The sequence below is a fragment of the Osmerus mordax genome, chromosome 7, assembly GCF_038355195.1.
Source record: "Osmerus mordax isolate fOsmMor3 chromosome 7, fOsmMor3.pri, whole genome shotgun sequence".
Classification (NCBI taxonomy): domain Eukaryota; kingdom Metazoa; phylum Chordata; class Actinopteri; order Osmeriformes; family Osmeridae; genus Osmerus; species Osmerus mordax.
In genome coordinates this window covers 14,729,503-14,755,868 of record NC_090056.1, presented here as the reverse complement: position 1 = coordinate 14,755,868, position 26,366 = coordinate 14,729,503, and the positions used below count along the sequence as shown (strand labels likewise).

Here is a 26,366-nt window from a genome sequence, read left to right as displayed (position 1 = left end):
GTTCAGACATTCTAAACAAGTCTTGAAAGCATGGTTCACATGTACTCCTCATACGGTGTTCATCACACATCTTCACTTGCTCCTGCTCTTGTCCGTTAGGCCCATCTTATTCTTGGACTTGGCCGGACACACTCGAAGCAGGGTGAAAGCTGGAGGCAACGTCTGGTCTAGGAACGGTGGGCTGGTGACTTCTTTCACCATTATTACATATTCACCTGGAAAAGGACAATGGATGATGAGTTACTAATGTGTCACATTTCATTCTGTCTGGAAGTCCATAGAGATAGGAACCATGCCATTACTGTTCCATGTTGGCAGTCGTTTCAGTGAAGCTGATCTGTCTTCTGGCCCTCTTATTGCTCCGTATTCAGTAGTACTGTTTGGGTTTGTCAACTCACAAATCACATAGTCAGTTCTGAGTGATCCTTAGAGGAGGCTCTAAACAGCAAATATTGACTGAGTCCACTGAACTCAGTGTAATTAGTGTGGTTGGATGGATAGATCTCGTATCTAATCAGTGAGATCCAACAGGATATATACTGCCTACTTGCCTAAGAACTTTACATCAACAAGGATTTCCTTGTCAGATCTCTCATTTGTGCTATTTTGTTCACGTAATTTTGTAACACACTAACTCAAAGATCTGATGGTTCGTGTGGGGTTAAGCAGGGTTAGCACATTCAGACCCCAGAACTAGAGTTAGGGCTTGGGTTTTAACATGGGTCATTTACTCATTTAACTGGTCAATTTCAAGTGGATAATCTCAACAGAAAGTAAGAGAGGAATAGAAAGAGAGAGGAATATATGGAGAGAGAGAGAGGAAGAGAGAGAGAGAGAGAGGAATATATGGAGAGAGAGCGCGAGAGAGAGGAATAGAGAGAAAGAGAGAGAGGAATATATGGAGAGAGAGAGAGAGAGAGAGAAAGAGAAAGAGAGAAAGAGAGAGAGAAAAAGAGAGAGAAAACGCCCCAGCTGACAGTTCCATCTCTCATGACATCACTGCCTCCAGTATGGTGCCCGTCCAGCGAGGCCTGACGGGGCAGCGAGACATCAGAGATTGACCCTGTATAGACGGCCGTCCTCAGCTGCCGGGGCCTGGCCACTGGTGTCTGCTCCCAGCTCAGGCAGCAGCAGGAGATCCTGTTACTGCGGAGCAGGCGCTCTCCCTCTGGTTGGCTGACGGGGGATATCACTTCATACTTCCATAGTATTATGGGATGGAGGAATTAGCCCAGTAAGCTTAAGGGGTACGGTATCTATACAGAGCGGCTTCCCCGAACTTAAGCCCCTCTTCCTGGGTGTACGGCTGCCACACCTGTCCCAGTTCTGACGCAAGAAATATCACTTTCACTGGCTGAATGACACGCAGAAGGAGAGAGTGTGATATGCGATACGGTTGGTCGTTTTGTAGAACCCTATAAACATGAATATAGTACGACAGCTTTTGTATGCATGTACTCTATGCATGCACATGTGCATGTAAATGCATCATTCTTTATATGCATGCCATACAACTGAAACTTAATCAAGCACTGAGCTTTGAGTTCCACCCTGTGCTTGATCTCTCCGTCTAAAATTATGTGTCATTAGGCAAGGGCCGGAAATATCACTTCAACAACAAACAAAACAAACAAAAAAGAAAACAACACAAGTGGTATTCAGCAGAGCTGAATATCACTGGTTCCAACAGAAGGAAGGTTAAATGACAGAGCAGCTGTCTGCCTTGCTGCTCCTTGTCATCCACAGCGTTCCCTGTCCCAGACCTAACCTCAGGGGAGGCCTCCTGCTGCTGCCACTGTTCCGCCAGGAAGCCTAACTCAGAAGACGCGGGGATAGGCTGACACATGCTGCCCAGTTGTCAGACCCAAAGTAATTCCATCTCTTTTCTCTATAGATTCACATGTATATACATGGCAATCTTAATGTAAACTGGATGGAGGGGAAGTAGAGAGGGTAATGGAATTGCTGGAAGCTCTTCCTTGTTATTCTAGGGTTTCTTCCTCTACTAAACCTTCCCAGTTTATGTTGTAGAGAGCTATATATCTCTGCAGCACGTAATTACCCGCTTTTTTATGTTTTCTAATTGTTTTTACATGTTAGTTGGACTGCTTGCTTTGGTCGAAGGATTTTTTCCACAAGCGGTTAACTGCCAGAAAGAGAGACGTGTGTTCACCTGGTCTCACAGTCCTGCTGTCTAGCGGGTTCACCTTGGTGTTGTTGGCCAAACGGGGCGCAGTGCCAGCCCTGCAGAGGGAAGTGGAAAGAGAGATTAAGGAAGAGAGTGGGAGATAGAGAGACCAACATGGAGACAAACAGAGATCAATCAATTGATTTGAAGAGTATTGCAAAAACAGACCATATAAAATAGTGCTTTCAAAAAGCAGCTTTTGTATGATCTATTGTCACAAGTTCTAGACTTGGTCAAATCTTTGCACTTAGGTAAAGTGGATATCCTCTGTTATGTTTTGGCGGGGACCAATCAATGCTGGGGTGATTGAAGCTGAGTGCTTTGGAAATTATGCTTTCGGGGGTATTAAGGTCTCGCTATCTCAACTCTTTCCATACATTCATGCATATGAATGTAGCCAAGGATCAAAGATCTCGAGACGGCCATAAGACAGGATTACTATGCGATGAGTTCAGTAATCTTATCAGTAAACTGCTTCTAATCCTTTTGAAAATGAAAGAAGATACCCTTCTGCCTTCTCCCCAGCAATGCACCCGCTATCAGGTGCTCAATCCTTGTTATGCTAAAATGGGAGATTGAAACGTTTCAACGCTGATGAGACATAAAAGAAATCATAACAGATCAAAACAGTTCCTAAAAGCTCAGAATTAGCTTTGAAAAGCAAACTATATTTGAATTCTTGAAGAGTAAAAGTGGGAGGTTTTGTGTTCAAGCTGGTTGAGGTTCGAGTCCAAAAAGAGACCTTTACAACAGTTCCAATAATGCATTTAACACACGTTTCCATCTCCAACGATAAGGGAAAGGGTCATTTGCTTCATTTATTTATTTGCCAAACAGTTTTTGAAAACCCAGAACCTGAAATAATGACATCATTACTTTGGAGAAATGCACCGAGACTAAACTGTCACTCCTGTGCACCCGTATGGATGATGACTGGAGCTGGTCCACTGATGGATCTGTCATCTCTTTTGCGTTTCAGAAAAACAAACTAAGACTGAAGCGCTTGCCTGCTGTGAGGGATGCAGTGAAATCTCAGGACAGGGCCCCAAGCCAGAATCCAACACAGAGTTAGGCTCTGCAGGCCTGATTTTCTGGACGGCTCAGTACAGGCGTGGACCTTGGGATTGGCCAGCAGTGATATCACTTGATTTTCTGATTGGTTCTCATTAGGAGTGCGGTTTAACTTTAAGGGCCGTTTGTTGTTTTTGGTTATTTTATTTTTTTTATGTGACTTGAGGGGTGTTTTTTTGTGGAACTTGACAATATAATACATAACCCAATTATTCAAAAGAACAACTGCCTTTAACAATCAGTCTAGATAATTCTTTGAATTCAAAAGAAAGACAAAAATGCCAAATGTTATTAAATTTTTACAGGGTCTGGCCAGTATCACAATTCAATTGTTCTCAGACATCGCAAATACAGCCTGGAAATGTATGTCAAAAAACGTACAGCCCAGCAGTAGTTAACTGTGTGCATGGTTTAACAACAGTGCCAAGAAGAAAACGTGTCTCTTTTGACAAAAACTAGTCTCTGTAGTGTTCTAGCTACTCTAGAGACAGCCAACACTAACCATCACAATATCTACATTGATTTCAATCAACTGCATCAATTAACTCAGTTCCTGCACATACCAGAAAACAGGGTTGGATCCAGGCACGTTATATAACATGCACACGTTAAAAGGGAACAGATTTAACATGGTTCAGATGCTAGGGTCAGCCGAGGTCCTTCATCTCCACACACAGTAAAGACTTCCCTTCTCTCTCCGCTTCAATATTTTATTTTTGTGTTTGTAACCTGAACTTGACAGCAATGCTGTGAAAGACTAAACCTTGGAGAGGAAGGAGTGAGAGAGGAGGAAGGCAGCGGGAGCATCTCTGAAGGTTGAAGGAAGAACCACAGAAGACAGAACTTTCCAAAGGCGAGCCATTATCTACAAAAAGTTATTTTGTAGAGCAGTGCATAAAAACAAAACACTCTAAACTATAATTTGGTAAACATTGTCAAACTGATGGTAATACTTTGCTGAATAGGGACATAATCTCCATACATTTCAGTTCTACATAAATGCCAGACAACTGATTTGAAGGTTTGGGGTTTATAATAGATTACGTGGGTTAGTCAGAGTGCTTGCAAGGGGTCTTTTTAGAAGGGGTCCTAGAATAACGATTGGTGAGCGGGGGTGTTTTGCTTTACAATCCCAGCCTGCACCACATTGTGAAGCCTTCACATAATAGGGGATTTCCTGTCACAAGGCTGTCTGATGCCATTAATTTGCTTTTCCTGCGACATTCTCTGCGGCTACCGTCTGTGGCATCATTGTGCCGGTGCAGCCTAGCAAAGACAGTCGTTCTCTATTCCGCCATGTCTCCCCTGAAGGACGGTCTTTTCATAAAACACTGGCACTGTAGGAGAGGCTTTTAAGAGACGAGAATGCTGAAGGGAAACTAAGGGTTTGAACCTGAGCTTTCAGACGCAGGAGGTCTTAAGAAAAATGTTCCCTGGTTGATTTCTGAAGAAACTACCCACAGATCTAGTACTGTGAGAAGAGAATGGAAATGGGGGGAATAAGTAAAGGGAGGGGGGGTGAAGGGAGAGAGTGGGGTAGCGCCCCCCGTCAGCCACCTAACGTTCCTGCAGCTGGAGAGCACATTCCAAGGATCCTGGAGGGGGGAGAGGGAGGGGTACAAAGGAGGCCCAGGAGATACAGTGGGCCCCCCACCGCTGGCTCCTTTCAGTGAATACACTAGATGATGGGGATTTCTATGAGAGTGTGGCCTCCTCTGTCTGAGATAGGCCCTGAAGGGAGAGGGGGATGAGAGACAGAGAGGGGGAGGGAGGAGGGTGAGAGAGAGATCCCTTTCTCTCTTCTTCTCCATACGTCTTATGGTGGTAGACGCCGAAGACAAGATTGAATGGAAAGTGAGAAAGGACAGTTCTAAAGTGAGAGAGGGGGGGGAGAAATAGAGGGAAGGAAAGAGGTAAAGAGAAACAGAAAGAAGGAGAGATGGAATAGAGAGAGGCCATGGCTGGGACAGCCTGGTGTGCAGAAAGGCCAGTTGTAAACAGGATACGGAGCGGTCTATTCAGAGGACAGAGAGGGGGGTGTCACTCATGGGGCTACCAAACAGCACGGGGTGGATGAACTTTAGATGCACCACTTCTCACAAACACAAAGTGACAGTATATACATTAGAGTGAGAGCCAAACCACACTGGCTTCTAGAGTTATATAGTCTAACTCTAAAAAAGGCATCAAATGTCAGGCCCACACATGAAATTACAACCTAAGAAGAAGAGAGGTCAGAAATGGAAAATGTCAAGTGGGCAGAGTCCATATAACCATACTGGGGCTGTTATGTAAACTCCGCCAAAGTCTGGGGTTTCCTCAGCTAGGTAGCAACGGTATTTCTTTGTCCACGCCTCCATAAAGTTCCAGGTATAACAAATTAACAATGCATCAATATGGATTCAAATGAAATCTGATTGCTCGTCAGAACTGTACTACACAGTGGCAGCAAACAACGCTGAAATCACTGGACAGCCGGTCTGCTACTTTCAGGAGAAGGAAAAAATAACTGAAAAAAGGAAAAAAAAACTATATACAGTACTTCCTGAATAAACTCTAATCAATATTTCAAAACACCTGACGCAGCGTTTCAAAACTGTAGCAGACTATAGCCTAGTGCATTTCCTTTCCATGTACATGAGTCATTGAGCCATATCTTTTAACAGTTACACAAGAACCGCTTTATTCTCCCCAAGAGCCCCAGATGAATATTTATGTCTATGGGAGGGAAACTTTTCTTCAACACCTCTCTCCCCTGATTTAGCGTTCGGTACCCTGGGTGTATAGACATAAGCCACAGCTCTCATTACCCCTGAGAGAAAGAATTCCAGGGCTCACTCTCACTCTCTTATGCAGACACAAACACACACACGTACTGCATCCACCACACGTAGGACACACACGCAAGCACAAACACACACACGTACTGCATCCACCACACGTAAGACACATACGCAAGCACAAACACACACACGAGAAACGTTTCAGAGTGATTTGGAGAGGGCTAAGTCCCCTTGCAGTGCTATACAATCCCGTCCATATGTTTGGCTGTGAGGTTTTCCCCCTCCTGCATTACGTCACAGCAGAGCTATTTGAGCAGAGCTAGGGGGATTAGGGAGTGAGCAGAGTAAAAACCCCTAGTAAACCTAAAGCGCATCCCCTCTCGCATCCAGCTGGTTTCAGTTTTGCCCCCCCCTGTGCACCTGCTTTTAGTTATTATCCCCAGCGCCGATGGGAACGAGGCTCTGGCTTTTCAAACTTCCAAGACCTATTCAGGAGGTAGGGGAGAATGGGCCACGGCTCTCAGCGTTTTGTTCGTATGTTCTACCTCTCAGTCGTACGGAGCCGTCCCACTCGTGCTATTGTGTGTTTTCCTATGCCTCAGTCGGAGTGTGTCAGGGGGATGCATGGCCCTGGCTTCACCCCGCAGCACTGCATGTTACGCTGGTTACAGACTGAGAACTCTTTGCACTAGGACACCTGGAGAAGTACCAGGCCACTGCTCAGCTACTGTGAAGATAACACCACAGCCGTTTTGGGGGTGAATATTGCTTCTTCACAAATAGCCAAAAAGTACTTCACAGACAACCCCAAAAGTCAGACTTCACCTATCTGGAAACATTAACTTTTGACACATTGACATACACATTTCTCTTCAGAATAGGAATAAATTCTACAAATCAATAGAGAGAATAATATTAACTTGCATATGCAAGTTAATTATTACATATACAGAATATGATATTTATTACTGCCATACCAACATAGTGAGCCATTTGTTTCAGCGTGTTCAAACCAGACACAACCAAACATAACAAAACAAGCAACATTTCACAAACTAAATAATTGTAAAGAAAAATAAATACGAAACATAAGAGTTAGCAAAAAATAGAATTCGATCAAAGTAGCCTCCCGGAACAATTTACAGCAGTTGATGTGAGGTGCTGATGAATGGAAGAGGAACTGTTCAGTACCTGAATGGTCTTACAGTAGTAAATGTCTCGAAGCCTTTTCCCTGAGGAGAGAGGTGTGAGGAGGAAGCTGGCAGGATGATCTGAGTTCTGAAGTATCTTAAACCCTACAGTAAACATGATTTAATTCAGCAAGTGTTCAGATAGTGTTTCAGAGTCTGGTACAACAGCACACCTGCTATACTGTATATTTCACAGAGGGGCTACACTGGGTCAAAAGGTTTCAGTGCTGTGTAATTTGGTGAGCCGCCACTGACAAGCAGCATGGTTGTTTTGAACCTTCAGACATCCCACTGTATGGTCTTGGATTCATTTCCATTCATTCTCTATTATGTCCGCCAAATCCTTCAATTTCAACTCAATCCTACAATGGAACAGCTTTTGTTCAGATAGAAGACCATTGTGATTTAAACAAGACATTTCAATAGTCGTATTTCTTGACATGAAGAGCAAAAAAACAGACAGCCATTTATCTCAATTCATTCAAGCCCTGAGCTGAAACGTACAAAAACAACAGGTGAAGAATGCATTGAGTTCACCCTACAAATCAATATCATTGGTGTGAGTCACTCAAAACCTTCTTGTCCCACAACAATGAGCGAGCAAAAGCGACGAACCTCCGTGTAGACCTCACACCGATAGGCATCTCCCCTTTGTGCTCTCTATTCTTTTTTATCTAATTCAAGTGTCAATTTTGGACCGGCCCCCCTGTCGAGTCTTTATGTGGCCATTGTTTAAGCCCAGTGAAGTGAGATCGCTCCTTCTTAATCATTGATCCAATTAATTTAGAAAACCTTTTACTTATCATCCCCAAAGAATGGAGGGCACTGAATGAAAAGTTGTTACAAAAGAAGTTACTTCATACCCACCAATGTCATTGATTGACACTGGAGCCAGACCTCATGCATGTCTCTATTGTGTGACATTATGGAATTTCACAAAAATAAAAAAAGGTGGCCTCACTGGCAGGGCCAAACATGTCAGGATTGTCAAATGAAAAACGCCAAGTGAAACGTTTTCGGTAATTGACAACCAACTCTAAAACCCCAATGGCCTTTTTACTGTTCGCTTCCCAAATAGTTCTTTATGGGCAATGCCTATTCTACTGTGGGTGTCATATTAGTGTACCTTTTTCAGTGGACACCTGGCATTTCTATGCTCCATTCTTTAGCCTTTCCACCAGGGAGACATTGAGTTTCACTACAGTCGGTCTCAAACTATCACCGACAGCAGGGGTCCACAAACCAAATGGACTAATAAAGGGGCTTGCAAAGCTTTTCCAGAACATAATTTAACCACTCAAGGGGCTTGTGCACTGTCCCCCAGGACACAACATATACTGTACAGTGAGCAAGGAAAAAAGAGTTCATGAACATGTGTTGGGCATTTTTCCTGGATATTCACAATTTGACTGGGCAGTGTACAGTAATTGCCTTCCTTAGGGGATAATTGCTGCAAGCACCGTAACCAAATCTATAAGGGCCATGTCTTTAAATTCTTCTAAAAGATTTACAAATTATTATCAAATTATTAATTATGTTTTAATAAATGATGTGGTATGTCTGAATATTAACATATCATAGCATTTTATATTCATTCCCTGGAGTTAAAAAAGTTTCTTAACTCCAGTTACAAACAAACTGGGATTCTGTCTGGCATAGCTTGCAATGAACGCAGATGGTAGTGATGCAGAGAAAGATGATATAACAAAGCATCGTTGGTGGGATGGAAGGCTTCAGTATATGTGTGGGTGTGTGCATCAGTCTGTCTTATTTGTGTGTATAGTGTTAATGATGAGCTCTCCTAGTCCTCTGGTCTCAGATCTCTCCCAAAGCTGGCTAATATAAATGGCTACCGGTAGCTCTCTATTTCATGCCCCTTCAGTCTTTTTGGGGAGACTGAGTGGAACAACAGACTCAATTCAGTGAAACAATTTAGCAGTAAGTGTGTAACCTGTTAGACAAACAGGTGATAGTGGAAGTATAATCAAGAATCTTTGTTAGTCTGTCGTAATTACCGCTGCATTCCTGTTTCAGTTCAAACAGGTCCACCTGTGTGCCACCAAATTTGCAACCAGCTTTGTTGCAATTTGTTGAAACAGGTTCATAAGAGGCAGATTATGATGTATGTTATGTATGTGTGACTAAACCTCATCTGACCACTTCTGATAGGAACTCATAGGTACCTAAGTATTTATCTTGAAACGGATATGTACAATGTTTGTGCATGTGTGTGTGTAGAGGTACCTGCTATCAGAGCTTTTATCCTGTGAGAGTCCCAGTTTATCTACACGGGTGGATAACTTTCTGACGTTTCTCTGTAAACCAGAACAAGGTAGAGGAGACAATCTTATCAATAGTAAAGGGACAACAAACTAGAGTATTGCAATAAAGTAAAGTATGATATAATGTATAAACATTTTCCACTGACCTTGTCCATCTCATCCAGTAGCTGATAGGGTATAAAATCAGGTGGGGGAAGTGCTAACATTACATCCTGGAATTTGGCTTGACCGTCCTTTACCCTCTGGTTGGCTGGAGAAGAAATAGAGTCCCCTTGCTGTTCAGGAAAATGCCCTGTGAATGGAGACCATTTTTTTTTTTTTAAAGAAGCAGGTACATGATAAAAACTAATTTCAACTGGCTTTCCAAGTGGCAGAAGTTGATGGTCTAAATTAAATGGTGGTTTTAGTTTACAGAGGTACAGTAATTTCTGCATTAATCCAACATGGCAAGGTTCAGTTCAAGTCATAAACTGAACAATTCAACCCTATTGCCAGATGAAGGCCACAGAATAAAACATCACCAAGCTTTTTTCCTAAAAAGAAAAATGGAACTCCTTCACCTATCCTTGGTTTAACCTGACAGATGCATTGCATGTTTCTCACTCCCTTTCATTTTCCTGTGTGGTCTCCTTGGTAACATGGGGGCATGGTGACTGTGTGTGGCACCATTTGAGGAAGCTCTAAGTGGATGAGTGCTGTTTCAGGCCTGGCTCTCACAGCACATTCTGGAGTCCAGCTCCTCATTTACTTAATGCACCCGCTGCTGAATTGCAATTACTTTACATACAGCTAGCTAGTGTGCTTACTGAGTGAAACTAGCAATAAAGCTACAGAGTGGAAGAACAGTATGTTCATTTTGAACCTGTTTAGCATGACATTGATAATCATTGGCTATATCTCAAAGAGAACAGCCAAGCTACCTCGAACAACTAGGCCCTAACCCTAACTAGGCTATCAGACAACTGAGCTGACCTTTGGTACAAACACTAACTCTGCTGTACTCTAGTCTAGGTCTACAGCTTGGTAGACAGATCATAACTGTAGACCCTTGGGTGTGAGTTTTAATTAGGAATACAAGGAGACTGATAGACAGGGAGCGAAAAATTGAAGGAGAGAGAAAGAGAGCGGCTGGAGAAAGGTTAAGGCTCTTCCTTCTGGGACCCGGTAGCAGCGTGAGAGAGCCGCCTCTCTCTCTCCAGCAGGTTGCTTGGATCGTTTGACCTCACAGCCCTGCGCACCCAGAGGCTAATTAGCTGTCTCCCTCTCTCCTGGTCCGACAGGCTGAGTCAGAGCTTACCTGCTAATCATCACCCAGAGACACCAGATAGAGGAAGTCAACAAAGGAGACAGGGAGAAGAGGAGTGTAAAGATAGAAAGATAGGAAGATAGAAAGATAGCCAGAAGTGCTTTGGGAGAAACAATTCTAATACAGCATCTGTTATTTGAGAGATAAGTAAATAATGCTTGTGAAATAGAGAGATTAATATAGAGAAAGGGAGAGATGCTGAGCTAGGGGCAGAAAGACAAAAGAGGCTATGGGAGACAGAACATTGAGGGAAAGAGAGAGGATAAGGCACCAGAGCTATGGACAAGAGAAAAGGGTGAAGGACTAAGTAAAGGAGGGACGTAATGCAATGAACAGACGGGAAGGAATGAATGAGACAGGTCAAGAGGCAGGGAACAGATATAGGGACAGGGAACAGATATAGGGAAGAACAGTGTCAAGGAGCAATAAACGATTTACAGAAGCAGCAGATGAGTACATTAGCGACTTTGATAAACTTCTCTGTTCAGAGATCAAGCCGAGGCAGTAGCTTTCATTATGCACCATTTCAAAATGCAAGTCAACTCAGGAGAGGAAGGCGCTCTCCTTAGAGGGAAAATGGATTGGCTTTATCGACCAACCAAGCCAGATTAAATTATTAAAAACAAGGTTTACAGTTCAATATTACTCATGCTGTATCACAAACTCAGAATACATACAGCCAAAATCGACAGATATAGCAAAGTGAAAAAAATCTAATTTTTCGCCCACCACCAATTTTCAGTTGTCACGCTCATGGCTTCTTTGATGTCTGCTAAGAGACAAACGAACACCCTGGATATTATATTCTTAGAGTGAATCATGTCTGCTACCGACTAAGCCCTAAAGAGAGGATCACAGAGTGTGGGCCTGATTTCTCAACATGAAAACAAACAAGGCTCATATTCAGCTTTTTTGTAAATATTTTATTCAAAACTGTTCTGCCCTGGCACAAAGTGCTTTGCACGTTGTTTCTTTAAAATGTATTTTGAAATGTATTAATATTCTACACATTCACTAGGTCTATGCATAGAAAAGAATGACATATTATCTGTAGACTCCCATTTCCAAAAGGTATTATGCATAAAATGATTCTCTTTCATTGTTAGCATGCCCAAATCCATGACATTACACCATGTGATGTACCAGTGTTCCGACTTTAACCGCTGGATGACAATCATGACCCAAAATACAACCACACAAAAGAAAATTGTCTATGCCTTTTTTTACTTTATGCTTCAATAGAAAAACACATTATCTATTGTTGAGAGAAAAATAGTATGATTTAGACTGGGGAAAAAGGAACCGTGTTCCATATCTCTTAAAGAGCAGTTTGTGCACTGCAGGTCAAGTAAACTAGGGTTCAACCACAATACAAATGTTTGGCAAATATCGAGCACATCTTTTAAGGTAATCAAGCAACATTTGTGAAGGATTGTGAGTTGTGATTTCATGCATAATGAACTCAGAACTAAATCATTCCAATGTGATGTAAAATTTCTTTTTTTAGATAGTGTACGCAATGGGTCAGCCAGGCAAGCAGCCCTTCTACGACAGTGCAGCGCTGTCATCACCCCTGTCAGTTCAGCGCTGGTCCCTTCCCCCTCTCTGTCTGGTTTCACACTCACAGTGCAGTCGTATCAACACCAGTAAAGCTTCAATCATTCTCCTGCCTCAGCACACTGACAGGCCGCTGCCGTCTGACTCCCCTTTCACAACACACTGGTGTCGAGGTTGTGCCGTCTGGCTGCTGCTGGTATATTATTCGAGGGAAAAGCCCAGCAGGTGTTGTGACTCCTTTGTTTCCAAAGTAAGCATAAGGTCTCGACCTAAACACCTATGTGTCATGTTCAATAACACAGAAATTCAACATGGCCGTCAGGCGAAAGGCTGAGAGCACCTAACCGAGTTGCCAAAGACTAACCTCAGGTTAAAGTACTGTACATTTCAGAATTACATTTCTAATTGAAGACGAGAGATAACATAATGTATGTATGAACAACCAAGTGGATAAGGGGTTTTAATGTGCAAACCATGGGCCATAAAACCTTAAACACCTGACACAGACAGGCAGCTACTGTATGGCCCCAGGTAATATTTAAGCAGCACAGCTCAATCAGGATGTGCCTGGGAGCCTCCCCATCTCACCCAGAACAAGGACACACCAATATTTAATCAAATTAGCAACATAACTGCTGCGTCTGCAAGGTTTCATTGTCCACTGCCTATGAAAGAGATGTAAAAGAGGAGGTGGGGAGGAAAGACAAGTGACAGGGGCAGCAAAGTGTCTTAAGTGGCAGAAAAGAAAAAAAAATCACAGCCCATTAATTTTCTAATTAAATGTTCCCTGCCCGCATGGATTTTGTCCTTAGTCATAAAGGGAGTAAGGAGGATGGTACGGATCCTGGTGTCAGACCCTCGAGGCCTCTTCTGCACTCCCTCAGGTCGGTGTTCCTGTGTGTCTCGTGGCTGCGCTACCCACACAATTAGCCTGCTGTAAGCTGCTCCTTACAGGGCAGAATATGTTCAAACCTGTCTGTCTGATTATAGTAATTGCTGTGTTTTTTCTCATTAAAGCTTACCTGTGGAATAGTGTAGGTGCAAAGTAGTCATCACAGTACGTGTGTAAGCACACTTCCTGCTTATGCTGTAGAATCGATTGGATTAACAATCAGAGACTTAGTGAGTGTAAACACTGGAAAGGAATATTGTGTTTGAAGCATTTTTGGGTTTTTTTTTTCCCATTCATACCTTTAACATTCTATATGACTTGTTATACAGCTCTGAGGCTTCATTACAGTTAGAACCACACAACAAACATCTCTATGCACTCTTTCTGCTACTTCATAAAAGCATCTGCCAAGTGGCATCATATTACCAGTATCATCCAGAATTACAGTATACAACCAAAAGTAATCTACTCTGTTTGCTCTTGTGTAATGTATTCTATATGTATCTGGAGTGGCGTGCAAATTGTGATGATTGTCTCTGGATGGTTCATTAAGTAGCAATAACGCGGAGCGTTATCCTTGAGCCATATGATATTCATAGCTGCTCATCTCACTTAACCCAACATCTGCTTAAGCCACTGCTGTCAGACACAATCATCTAACCAGCCAAATCATAGACTCATGGTTAACATACACAACTGTGATCTCCAGTTCACATCCAAGGTGGGGGAGCCTGCCATGCTACAGACTAAAACTCAGAGGATCCCTCCCATCTCCAAACATGCTTTCAAATGAACATCTACAGTATCAACGCTTAACAAGGCTGAGGAATTTGGAAGGACATTTAAATGCATGTCCTTCATCTGTTTCAGTCCACTTGGCCACCCATTAGATATACATCACTTTCAAGGCATGCTCCCTGAGCAAAGGCCCATTATTAAATCATCAAAAAGGATGGAAGGAGAGAGGGATGGATGGAGAGATGGAGGAGGTAGAGGTGAGATACATCCACCTATGGAGCCCTGGTAGAAATGACCTTGATTTATCCAGTCAGAATCACGTCTGCACCCCACACTCGTAAATCCAAGGCCAAAGCCTCCAGATAGTTTTGATGATCAATAAAACATAATTGGATTTTTCTCACATATTTGACCAGAAGTATTATAAAAGCAGATGGAAAACTGTAAATTTTCTCTTTTAATACCATTCAAAGGCACTTGCTGTAAATAAATCTTTGCTGAATGGCCCAGGCACAAGCCTTTATGTGTGCTGTACCCCCCCAAAATCTTTATAATCATATTATACTGATACCTACCTTGAATCTGGTTCTCCTTTACAATAAGTGAAACGTGCCCTTAGAAGAAAAAAAGCTGAAATCACTGGGGTATTTTGTCTTCATTCAACCCTGTGCATGACACATTTAAGTGTACAGCTATTATTAAATAAATATAAATAAATACAAAAGTGGGAATCACACTATACCCTGCCTATACTTCACCAATACCTCAAACTCAAGTCTGATGTTCAACAAGAGGAAACTCAGCCATGCTAAAAAGAGAAGTGAGAGAACACACTCCATTAAATCAATTAAGTGTGCTGCTACTGGAGTGTAGGGCAGGAGGATAATTACTTAGGGAGAGCCATCAGAGACTAATCTAATGATGATGCCCTTTGCTCTTCTTCCCCAGTCTTGATGAAGCAGCGCTCCTATGAGACTGTCTCTGCCTGCGAAACCACAGAAACCACAAACACAGGTAAGAGGTGGTATGATTGGAAGAGAGAAAGTGAGTGAGAGAGAACACGGTGGAGGGAAAGGGTGGAAGGAGAGAGGGAGCTTCAAGGGATGGAAGGAGTGAGAGAGGGATGTGGCGGAGGGCGGTCAAATGAGCCTGGGGGGGTCACATGCTTTCTCACCTAGCTTAACTGCAGCTAAATGAGCCAAGGAAATTAAGAAATTAACCAGGCAGTGTTAGGAAGCTAGTGCTCTGACCTTTCTATCTGTCTGTCTCTCTCTCTTGCACATGAACTTCTACCCTCTTCTGTCCGTCTCTCTCACTCCTAGTCCACTCCTATCTCTCGTCTGGCAGCATGAAAAATGCTGGATTATCCGCTGTGCATTTCCACCCGACTGAGAGAGCTTCCTTTGAACCTGCCTGGCTAAGGCTTCCTTGCCGACCTTCACAGGGAGTGAATGGATATGCGCTTAGGGAGGACGAGAGGGAGAGCGAGAGAACGTAGAAATTGATAGATTTCTTGCAGACCAATACAGAGACAGAAAAAAGCAGGATAGAGAGGAGGTACTCAAGCAGACGGTGATGAGCTATCGTGGATTTTTACAGACAGTTGCACTTGAACGCAGAGCTCACCACATGAGCTTGAACTAAGGCTCCATCAGCCATATTGATTTTCTTCTCGACCACCTCTAATCCTCATATCCTCTCCACTCACTCTTGAGCACAAAGCTCAAACTACAGACAGCACAAATAACAGTAACCAAATAAACCAAAGGTCTCTATTGTACATTACGTGCAAAGGTACATGGAGGTTGTGATGGTTGGTTTACCTGAGGAACACTCTGTGACGGTGGAGAACTCTGCCGTTCCGGACCAATCCATGCTGACTTCCTTTCCTATGCAGACACCTAGATAGTATGGTTGTGCACAATTTCTTGGAAATGCAACAGTCTGCCTGTCCATGTCAATTATCACTATCCAGTGCATCCCCCTTTACTCCTACAGTAACCACATATATACACACACACAACACACATATGCACAAACAAATCAAATCAAATGTATTTGTATAGCCCTTTTTACAGGCAAGCATGTCACAGAGGGCTTCACATACGCCCATAGAACTGCCCCTCAACCAACCTAAACCCTCAGGAAAGACAAGAAAAAACTCCCAGAAAAACTCCCAACAGGAGAAAAAATGGAAGAAACCTTAGGAGGAGCAATTCAGAGAGGGATCCCCTCCTCCAGAGACGGTTGGTGAGAGAGAGGAGCAGAACACAGGCTAAACATAGTCATACAGTGTCAATGGGTTTTGAAACACCAAAATCCATTGTTGAACTTTATAGATGTAGGACAGGACCGGGAGACTCGCGACCAGGTCCAGCGTTGGCCGACCGACGACCAACACAATAATTAACATTCCAGACAGCGGGAAGTCTTGGTCATTCATCTACATGCAAGCCTCAACTGTCTTTAATGGACACCAATATGAAACATTTATCACCCCTACTTCCTGCAAGAGGTAATTGTCTCCAGCATGCCAGCGGTTAACAATGAGCGAGCGAGGCGTGCTAGCCCTGGCCTAGGGCATCTCTCTCTCCTTCTCTGGGTGTGCAAGGAGGAGGAGACGGCGGAGCCGCTTTAAGGTTAAAGGGGCATTAACCTGCCAGCAGGTAAGTGGCATTTAGAGGAGATTAATGACATTGATCAAATGCCCGCCCGCCTGCACGCTCTGCCCTTCTCTAGACTCCCATGTCTGCCTCCTTCAGCTCTGCTGCCGTATGGACAGATGAGATGTGATTTGTAGCACAGACACTTTGCTTATTGAAACAGGGAGTATCCAACCGACTTGGATAGTCTCTAGGCATTTAAGGATGTCTAGCGCCAGTGTCTGGCAAAGCCGTTGAGTGATGTCTTGGTTAAGAAAGTAATAATGTACTAATTTAGCTGACGCTTTCATCTCAAGCAACGTACGGGGGGGGGGAACAACTTGATCTCCTGTCAAATGTTCTTCCACTGAGCTATACCTATCTCACTTTGTCTGTGATACATATTTTGCTGATTTTACACCTTTTTGTTCCAACCCCCACATCACTGTTTAGTATGACCCTTTAACAACAGCTCAACAAGCAATGGCAGCATCCTATTGCCTTGGAATCCTAAGTTAATTGAGACGTCTGCAGAGCCAGATAGTCTTGCAAGCCGCGCTACAAAACTTTGGAGTTCCCTAAGGAAAATCTCAAGTAAGCATACTGTATCACAGCAGCCAAACATGAAAGATCTCTTTACAGTCCCAGACGAGTAGAGCTGGGCTCTCCAGGCACGTTCGACTAAAGAAAACTAGGACTCTCTCTACAGTCTGACTGCCACCGGCTCTCATGGCAATGAGACTCTGGTCTCAACATTAACGCTTTAAAGAAGAGAGAGAAAGGCAGGATGGAGTAAGGAAAGAGAGGGAGCGATCATTGTGGAGGGACAGAATTTACGCAGAGTAAATAAACTGCATAGCTGTCAACAGGCATGTGTGTGCTGTGGCCTGCGCATATACTGGCATGTGTGTGTCTCTTTGCATTTGCACACCCTACAGGTGTGTGTGTGTGTGTGTGTGTGGATGTGTCTTTGTGATTAATGGTCAGGCCGCGACTATCTCTTCTCACCGTCCAGGTAGCTGTGTGGGACTGTGGCACCTCCCCCATGTGCCTGGCCGTCTGATCCACTTCCAAACTCCCACTCGCCCTCCGGGAGCGACGAGTCAGCCTGCGCCACCAATTTAGCCCCCGCCACCGCCAGCGGAGAGGGAGCTGCAGCCGTGGCGAGGGGGAATTCAGGGCCTCCAGAGTCCTGGCTTTCAAAGGCTCTCTCCATCAAAGGATAGCTGACAACCTGAAAGCCACTGAGAAAGGGGAAGAGAGAGGGAGACGCAGGCAGAGAGAGTGGGTGGGGGTGGACGGGGGAGTGGGAGTTAGGCAAAGAGAGAGAAAGGGTGGAGGAGACACAGAAGCAAGGGAAAGGGGGGCAGGGTGAGAGTGGAGGAGAGAGGGGGAATTCAGAAGAGGATGGCGTGTGTGGGAGAGGGTATGTTAGAGAAAAGGGGGGGGGGGGGGGACAAGAGGGAAAAAGAGAAAGGGCAACGCCAAAGTGAGAGAGAGAAAGAGAGAGAGTGAGTAACACTGCCACTTCAGTGTCATACTCCAAGCCCTTTCCCGACTTGCCAGAACACTTACAGACAGACAGTTCTTTCTATCCAGACTGCTTTCGTACAGTACAAAGCGAGCGCCCAACACAAGTTTCAAAGACAAGACAATAGCGTTGATGTGGGGTAACTCTGGCGAGAGGTGTGGAGAATCAGAGTGAGTTGCAACGTGTATGTACATATGTGGTGGCATTGTGGCGGGACGGGACCTACAAAGGTGTCTGGACAAGGGCTTCTCTAACGTCCTCGAACATCTTGAGCAGGCTGGCAGGAGCTGACGGAGAGACATCAGGGAGTCTGACACCGGCTGATATCTGGAGGACTCGGCCGTTTTCACCTGGGCATAGAGACAGTTAGTCAAAGGACTTCTACTACAATTACATTTTATCTTCAACAATTGAAACAGTTCAAAAGCTTTGTTCCATCACTATGCCCACGTGATCACATCCTCCGGTGTCCATTTTGTGTCTCACCTGTTGTTTTCTCCCCGTCCTTAGTCTGAAGTTGCACTTCCACTGAAAATGGAGACTCTTGGAAGACCTCCAAAACATCGCCTCCCTCTATGACAATATTGGATGCGCCACCTGTCGTATACAAACAGGTTTCAATGTCTAATCAAGGCTATTCAGTTTTCAACCACTGCTTCTTAAATAGAGCCTTTTCAGTTTCCACCCAACGGTTAATCCAAAAATACAGGCTCATTAAAACATTTGTAAGAGAGCTGCAGTAGACTGAAACAGGTGAAAACAATTATTATAGCAAAAGGAATGCCAACTCATCTTCCCCCTTCCTCTGTACTGTACGTCCTCAATGGGTTAGTTGATTAGCATACAACACCAGATACTGTGGCAGTGAGAGCCATGTTCCAGCCTTGTAAGGTATCTTCTCATGAATAGATCATTTGGTAGACATTAGCATGCATATCAGATGTCTTCTTTGACAAAACGGCTCAAGACCAGTCGTGTCATGTCATCTCATGTGAGGGTATCATGCCAGCATGTCATGTTAATTATGTAGCTGCCAATGAAAATATCCTAGACAAGAATCTCCATCTACATTTTGCACTACAAGGCGCATAGACTATAAATAGGACAACAGTATGACCTGAAAAATACTACTGCCTCAAATTGAACCTGACCATCTCGCTGTTCTATCCTGTTTGCAAACATGGTGTGAGTGGTGGGTAGTTTTAAGAGGAATAGCTAGCGTTCTTATATCACTGTGCTGGGTTCCAACCCACAGTGTTGTATTAGTGGACCATGCTGTTTAACTTGTTGACAACACAGTAGATTACAGCTTAACGGTCTTTCAGTGATTACAACTGCCAAGCACCGACACGAGCCGCATGTAGTAGTTTAGTATTCACTGGAGCAGAGCACAGGTGCACACATTAGTATCATCACTGGCAATGATCACCTATGAGTTGGAGGGTGTAAAACAATTGGGCAGAGATGAGGGGTAGATCAATACTGTGGGAGTGAAGGCTCCTTGCTGACAGGGGGCATTACTGTAAAGTGCCAACAGATGCCATGGCCGTCGGAATCCTAATACGGGCTATTTACACCCGTCAAGTCTGCGTTAGTCCAAATGAATCAGGCAGGGGTTCCACATCTTCCTCATCCCTCACAAGTGTACAGCTACAGTGATAGGCTACGTGCAATGTGCAAAAACATGTGCACCCAACACCCCCCACACGCACTTGACACGCCTCTAACGAGAACAATCCACATTCCCCTTTCTTCCCACAACAAGACCCCCATAAACAACATGTCAGGGAGATGTCAAGCCCGCCTAAAACTCAGATGAGGGGTGGGATGATCTCCTGAGGCAGCAATGCCCAATAGCCCTTCCTCAACTTCCACCATCCACCCTCCCCACCACCACACCTGTCAAGATGGCTCTTTCTATAGTATGCAACCTATATGTCAGTCCTATGGAATGTGTTAAAACAGTAGGCATACAGTATGATATCACCTTCTATCCTGCACCCCCTATCCCCATCCAGCTGCCACTAGGCATACTTTCATCCATCCCCAAGGACCATCAATAATGCAATATGAGGCCCCTACCAGACACACACACACACACTCTTCTCTCTTTCTGTCTCTCTCACTCCTCCCTGTGTGATTCATTCTTAGGCACTGTAAGGGGCCTCTCTATCTGAAGCCGTTATCATGGAGGCACTTCTACAGACATCAATAAATGACAGGCAGGGGGTCCTGGGGTCCCGGGGTCGCAGCACAGGGGCGCCCCCGGTGTCAGCGCCCCCACTGACAGAGGCTCTCACAGGAGGCCAGACAGCAAACAACCTGTCTCCAGTTAATATTTCACCGACCTCTGCCATTCAGTCTGTCAGAAATGAAAGAACGGGCTACATAGACATGTTAAAGGCTAGATTATAGATTAGATGCAGGTCTATACTTCAGAAACTGCAGTAACTAAGTACTAATTAGAATGGAGTCTAAGTATATTTTCTTTATTAACCCCTACATTCCATATATTAGGATTGCATTCCACTAAACCTGGTGTGGTTTGTTTCCCAATTCAAGAACACACAAACAGAATGGATTATTTTCTATTGCTTTGATGAGGCTGAGGGAATATATTCCATATATTAGGATTGCATTCCACTAAACCTGGTGTGGTTTGTTTCCCAATTCAAGAACACACAAACAGAATGGATTATTTTCTATTGCTTTGATGAGGCTGAGGGAACTTCAATGGAAGAACATTTATCAACCGATATTATCTGACTAAAGTTTTGGGTGCTTCCTAGATGGATCAGTTGCGAAACATCAAAACAGGCCAATGTTCCAATTCAGATTTCTTCTCCAAATATCACTAAACAAAAGAAGACATATAAAAGCTCCCTGGATGTTCTAGTTGAAAAAAGATTGCCTCGCAGTCTGGCAGTGTCATCGCCATGACAACAGCATCACTGAATTTTGTTTTGCCAAGGCAAAGAGGGATCATAATTCTATGTGGAAACCCAGCCAACATCACTTACTCTACCATGATAAGAAGAGAGCAAAGCTACACTCTAGTTTACTATGCTAGTTTGCTATGCTAGCTTGCTATGCTAGCTTGCTATGCTAACTTGCTATTCTAGCTTGCTATAGCAAACTAGCTAGTTACTAGCATAGCAAACTAGCATAGCAAGCGTGCATAGCAAGCTGGCATAGCAGGCTAGCACAGCAAGCTAGGATGGCAAACTAGCATAGCAAACTAGCATAGCAAACTACAGTGTACTAACAAGGTCCTCTGAGTGCCAGTCTGCGTTTTAGCCAAATCTTTGGTCACTGTTGTCATGGACAAGAAATGAACGGGTCTAGGCAATACAGCTGACACAACACTTGGCCAATGACTAAGAGGCAGAGGCATGAGCTATTGGCCATTACTGCCAATAGGCTGGCTAGTCAACAGCAGTGCCAAGGCAAGACATTGGCTGAAATGCAAAGTTACAGGAGACAAATTTGTTGTAAAATGTACACTAGTCCAGCACTCTGACTCACCCAGTGGTTTGCCATTGAGCCACACTCCCTCATAGATGACCCCAGAGCAGTGGATCAAGCTGCCCTGTCCGTTGAAGAGGTTGTTGCGCCACTGGCCCTGGTAAAACTCAGGATAAGTATCATTATGTTAAGTGAAAGAACCACACTATTCTGCCACATGAATGGTATAGCTACTTTTAACCTGTGTCAAAAGAGGAATCAGGTTCAACAACTGAGGTTTTGCCAGTCCACCATATAAAGCACGGGATTTTAAAGATGGGATTAGACATACTGTATATAATATGTATTTGTCTATAATATGCAATCTTTAAAAGCTAAGAAACTGCCTCTCTTATAGTATGAAGGAAGACTCTCATTTTATAACTGAGGGAGACCTGTCTTCTTGGAGGAGTGAATGCAATACGTTCACCAACGTGTCTTAGAGAGAGAAAGAGAGAGAGTGAGGGGAAGAGAGAGGGAGGGGGCATGAGTGTCAAAGTCAAACAAATTCAGGGGGATCAATGAGTAGACTTTGCCTAGCATATCCAAGGGAGCCCCAGTCTCAAAGCTCTCAAGCACTACTTCAAAGTGGTGACACGTCCATTAGAATTTCTAATTCTGATCGCATCGACAGGCCTAAGGCTAAGGCACAGGCAAAAATGCGCCAAGGAAATCTAGGCCAATGCTCTAAAATGAGAGAGAGAGAAAGAAAGAAAGAGTAAGCGACAGAGACAGAGAATTCTGGATTTGTCTTTTATCCCTTAAAGACACTCATGAGTCATGCTGATCTTGTTTCTCCTTTTTTTGCCGTGTTCTTCATGAAGTTGTGAGGTTTCACAGCACAGTAGCTTATTTTTAAAATATTTCAAATAAAGGGTTAAGTACTAAGATACTATATCATAGAACCATGACTGTCATCAAAACACAGTACATTACAGTAGGAATATATATATATGAATGAATGGAAAGTAAAACTGAAAATTGAACTGCTGATAAGGTAATAGCTGATTGTGATTAACATAAGCACATATGAAATTCAATTTCTTCCACACTAGCAATTGCTTAACAATGAAAAAACAGAACATATATTTTTACATATTCATTAGAAAGGAACAAACTGTTATGAAGACTGTATGAAATATATATATATTTTTTTAACTTTTTCTTTGGGCAATTTGTCCAAATAAGTCCAAACAATTTTTCAGACGGATAGACTTCCTCACAATTTTTTATTTTACATCTATAATAATCATTAAAATCTAACCTTTTAATTTTACAGGAAGGAGGGAATCTATTACTTATGGCTTAATCTGCTTAAGCAGTCCCTCCTCATGTGAGCAGTGGGTTTGGAAGTTTATGCTAGCTTTGTGCAGCTGTCAGGGGCTGCATGCTGGGGAATCGATACTTGTCTTTCCCTGGGCCTCAACCCCCTACCTCCCTGGCCACTCCTGTTCAAAATCAATGTGACCTGAAAGTGATTATCCAAGTTCAAGTTCAGGTCACGCTGAAGAGGAGTTTTCAGTGTCAATTTCTTGTACATTTCATAAATGGTCTGATTTCAATGACTGTAAATTGTGTGGTAGTATAAGCAGCTCACAAATGCCTACTGTATGTTTTTAATCAACTATTATACTATGATGTGGCTCTGCTGTGACAAGCTGGCCCAGTAACTGACTAACATGTAGTCACAGAGAGATACAACATTGTGTTCCCTGCAGTTATCTGCTGTTTTGATGGAGTATTTGATACTTTGCTTACTTTGTAACAGTCAGTAAGTATGCTGTGCTAACAAATACCTTTCACTGGTATTTGAATGAATCACTTCAGTGCACATACGTGGCAATTTTTTTTCATGGGGAATAGCATTCATGAGACAGGTAAAGTACTCTTCAGTTTCTTTGCAGATCAGAGCTGTCTGTGCGAGCTCTTGTGCTATGTTGAAGGGCTCAAGTGTTCAGTGGCATGGCTGCAATGAAAATCCATGCTATATACGCTGATTTTGATATAAAGGCAGAAGTAAACACTTAAAGATGCATTCCCCACTACTCACTAAACGTAGAATACAAATAATATTAGATAACGTTAGATAATACTTATACATGTATGCGATCACAAGTATACATTCTCAAATTCTACTTGTGCCCACTGTCCTCTACATTATGTATTCAGAATCCATATTTCTCATTCTCACCAGAAGAAGACACATTATGTTATATAAGGGGAGATCACTCCTTGCTTCAAGTGATTTAGATTTTTTTTTTTAAGTCTCAAAACAAACAAACAAAAACTTAAACACAGGCGTATAGGTCTTTGTACTATTTTTCAGTCTGATGTGGCCCTGAACAGAAATACAATGGTGACCTCATGTGGCACTACATTTGAATAACCTCATTGTCCATCAATGCAAACCTCAGATTATTTTGTGACTATTTTGAATTTACACCACTTTAAACCTACAATATAAAATTTATTATATTTTGAATAAATATTTTATATAAATATACGTTGGCGGCATTGCTTCAGGGAGGGTCAAACAGTAATCGCAAGGCAGCTCCGCTTCCGTCAGTGTGTGATTGTATGTGTGAATGGGTGAATGAGAAGCAAAAAATGTAAAGCCTTTTGGGTGCCGCTAAGGTAGAAAAGCACTATATGAATGTAGTCCATTTACCCTTAAATTATTGTTTAACTAAAAATCAGAGGTCTTTAAAGACAGAAGGTAGTTTACTGTACTGTCCTCCATACACCTGTCTGTCCCCTCTGCCCGCCTCACTACTATGGGGAGTAGAGCATTCAGCCGCTCTGCTCCCCGTCTCTGGAATTCACTACCACCCCACTCAGAAATATTGATTCATTCCCCCATTTGAAATTGGAACTCAAAAGCCATCTGTTTAAAACTGCATATTCCATTTAATGTCAATTACTCTGCCTTCTTCTGTTGTTTTTAATGTTGTTGTATTCTTTATTTTGCTGTTTTTAAATGTATTTTGTACCCTGTACGGTGTCCTTGAGTGCCGAGAAAGGCACCTTTAAATAAGTTATTATTATTACAGTACAGTTTATTAAACATTATTCTCAATGTTCATTCATCTCACAAATACTACAATTGAATAACTGTTGAATAACCTACCTCATACACTGAGCCTTCTCCAAACTGCATAACCCCATGGCCTTGTCTTTGGTCTTGCAGCCAACAACCTTCATATTGGTCTCCATTTCTGTATGTGTTTGAAAAGTCAATCTAACTGGATTTTAAAATAGTCGTTTTACACTTTAGCTCGAGTCCTAGAGAAGGCTTACATGTGTAATAACGTAAACTGATAAGTGGACAGCAGACCATTGGGAGTCAGGTGGCTGAGCGGTTAGGGAATAGGGCTAGTAATCTGAAGGTTGCCAGTTCGATTCCCGGACGTGTCAAATGATGTTGTGTCCTTGGGCAAGGCACTTCACCCTACTTGCCTCGGGGGAATGTCCCTGTACTTACTGTAAGTCGCTCTGGATAAGAGTGTCTGCTAAATGACTAAATGTAAAAATGTAAATTGCACATGAAAAATATCATTTAAAATCTGCCAGCTTTGTACCTGTACTGCATTTGTCCTTCACCATGCCTTTTGTTCTCATGAAATGATCCTTTGTACGTCTGTCTATATTGGTCTTCAAGGAACCCTTGACCTAAGAATGTAACGTGTGTCATTGAATTTAATACTGTCCTGTTGTCTGGAAGATGCTGAATGTCAAAGATGTGGCTATCTAGCATGAGGAATTGCTTCCCTACCATCTCGTAGTCCAGAAGAGAACTCCCCCTCATATCTCTCTCCGTTGGCTCTCTCCATGGCCCCGTATCCATGGAGCTCACCTCTGCTAAACTGCCCTGAGTAGGTATCACCTAAACAGACAAGCAATGCATTACTACTCAGGAAATTCAGATTTTTGGGGGGAAAGGTCTTGACATTTGTAATAGTTTTGTGTTCTTATGTTTGTGGTCTGTAGTGGGGGGGATTAAATGATCTAATTATCAATGTAATTAGAGGGGTCACAGGATGTGATGTGTTTGAGTGTAGTGTCCAGTCTGTCCATGCATACCTCTATCAGCCTACCTGTTTTTGCCCAGAATCTCTTCCCATTCCCCTCAATTTCCCCATGGGAAAAGTCGCCCTCATAGTAACTTCCATCCTTCATCAGGAGTTTTCCATGTCCTAGGTGAAATATTATGGCATTCTCTAAATGTAGCTACAGCAGGGCACATTACTAGTAGCTATATAGTCTGTTCTATTCTACACCTAACGCTTTTACATAAAATTGTTATGATACATAGGTATGTTTTCAACTACAGTAGCCTATCATGGAAAAGAACTACGCACCGTGCTTTTCTCCCATTTCCCATTGTCCCTCATAGCGAAAGAAGCTGTTGGGATACACATACATTCCAAAACCTGGTGGTGTGGTGGGGAAACTCAGTACTGTAACTCTCATCAACAACGTCAGACACATTGACTGGACATAGGTTGAGCATAACTAAGAACAGTTAAGTAATTAGCAAATAACTTAGCTGTATACTACTCAGTCAGTAATCCTTAGCATTCAATAAATCAATATACGATAAATAAATTACCGTTTCGTAACAGGTTTTTTGCTTCTCCCACATAGCGAGGGTTTCTTTTTTGGTTTTTGACGTTACCAGCCAT

The 26,366-nt window shown here is 43.1% G+C and overlaps 1 protein-coding gene across 1 annotated transcript; it reads right to left on the bottom strand.

Annotated features, from left to right (window-relative positions):
* On the bottom strand, positions 1–26,366 carry LOC136945317 (MORN repeat-containing protein 1-like). Its single transcript, XM_067239079.1, has 14 exons — positions 26,360–26,366; positions 26,043–26,114; positions 25,779–25,877; positions 25,457–25,567; positions 25,263–25,353; positions 24,812–24,899; positions 21,706–21,802; positions 18,667–18,777; positions 18,407–18,530; positions 17,658–17,893; positions 9,661–9,764; positions 9,477–9,547; positions 2,174–2,244; positions 1–215 (listed from the first exon to the last, which is right to left on the bottom strand). The coding sequence occupies exons 1-14, from the start codon at positions 26,364–26,366 to the stop codon at positions 73–75; spliced, it is 1,425 nt and encodes a 474-aa protein (XP_067095180.1). The 3' UTR covers positions 1–72.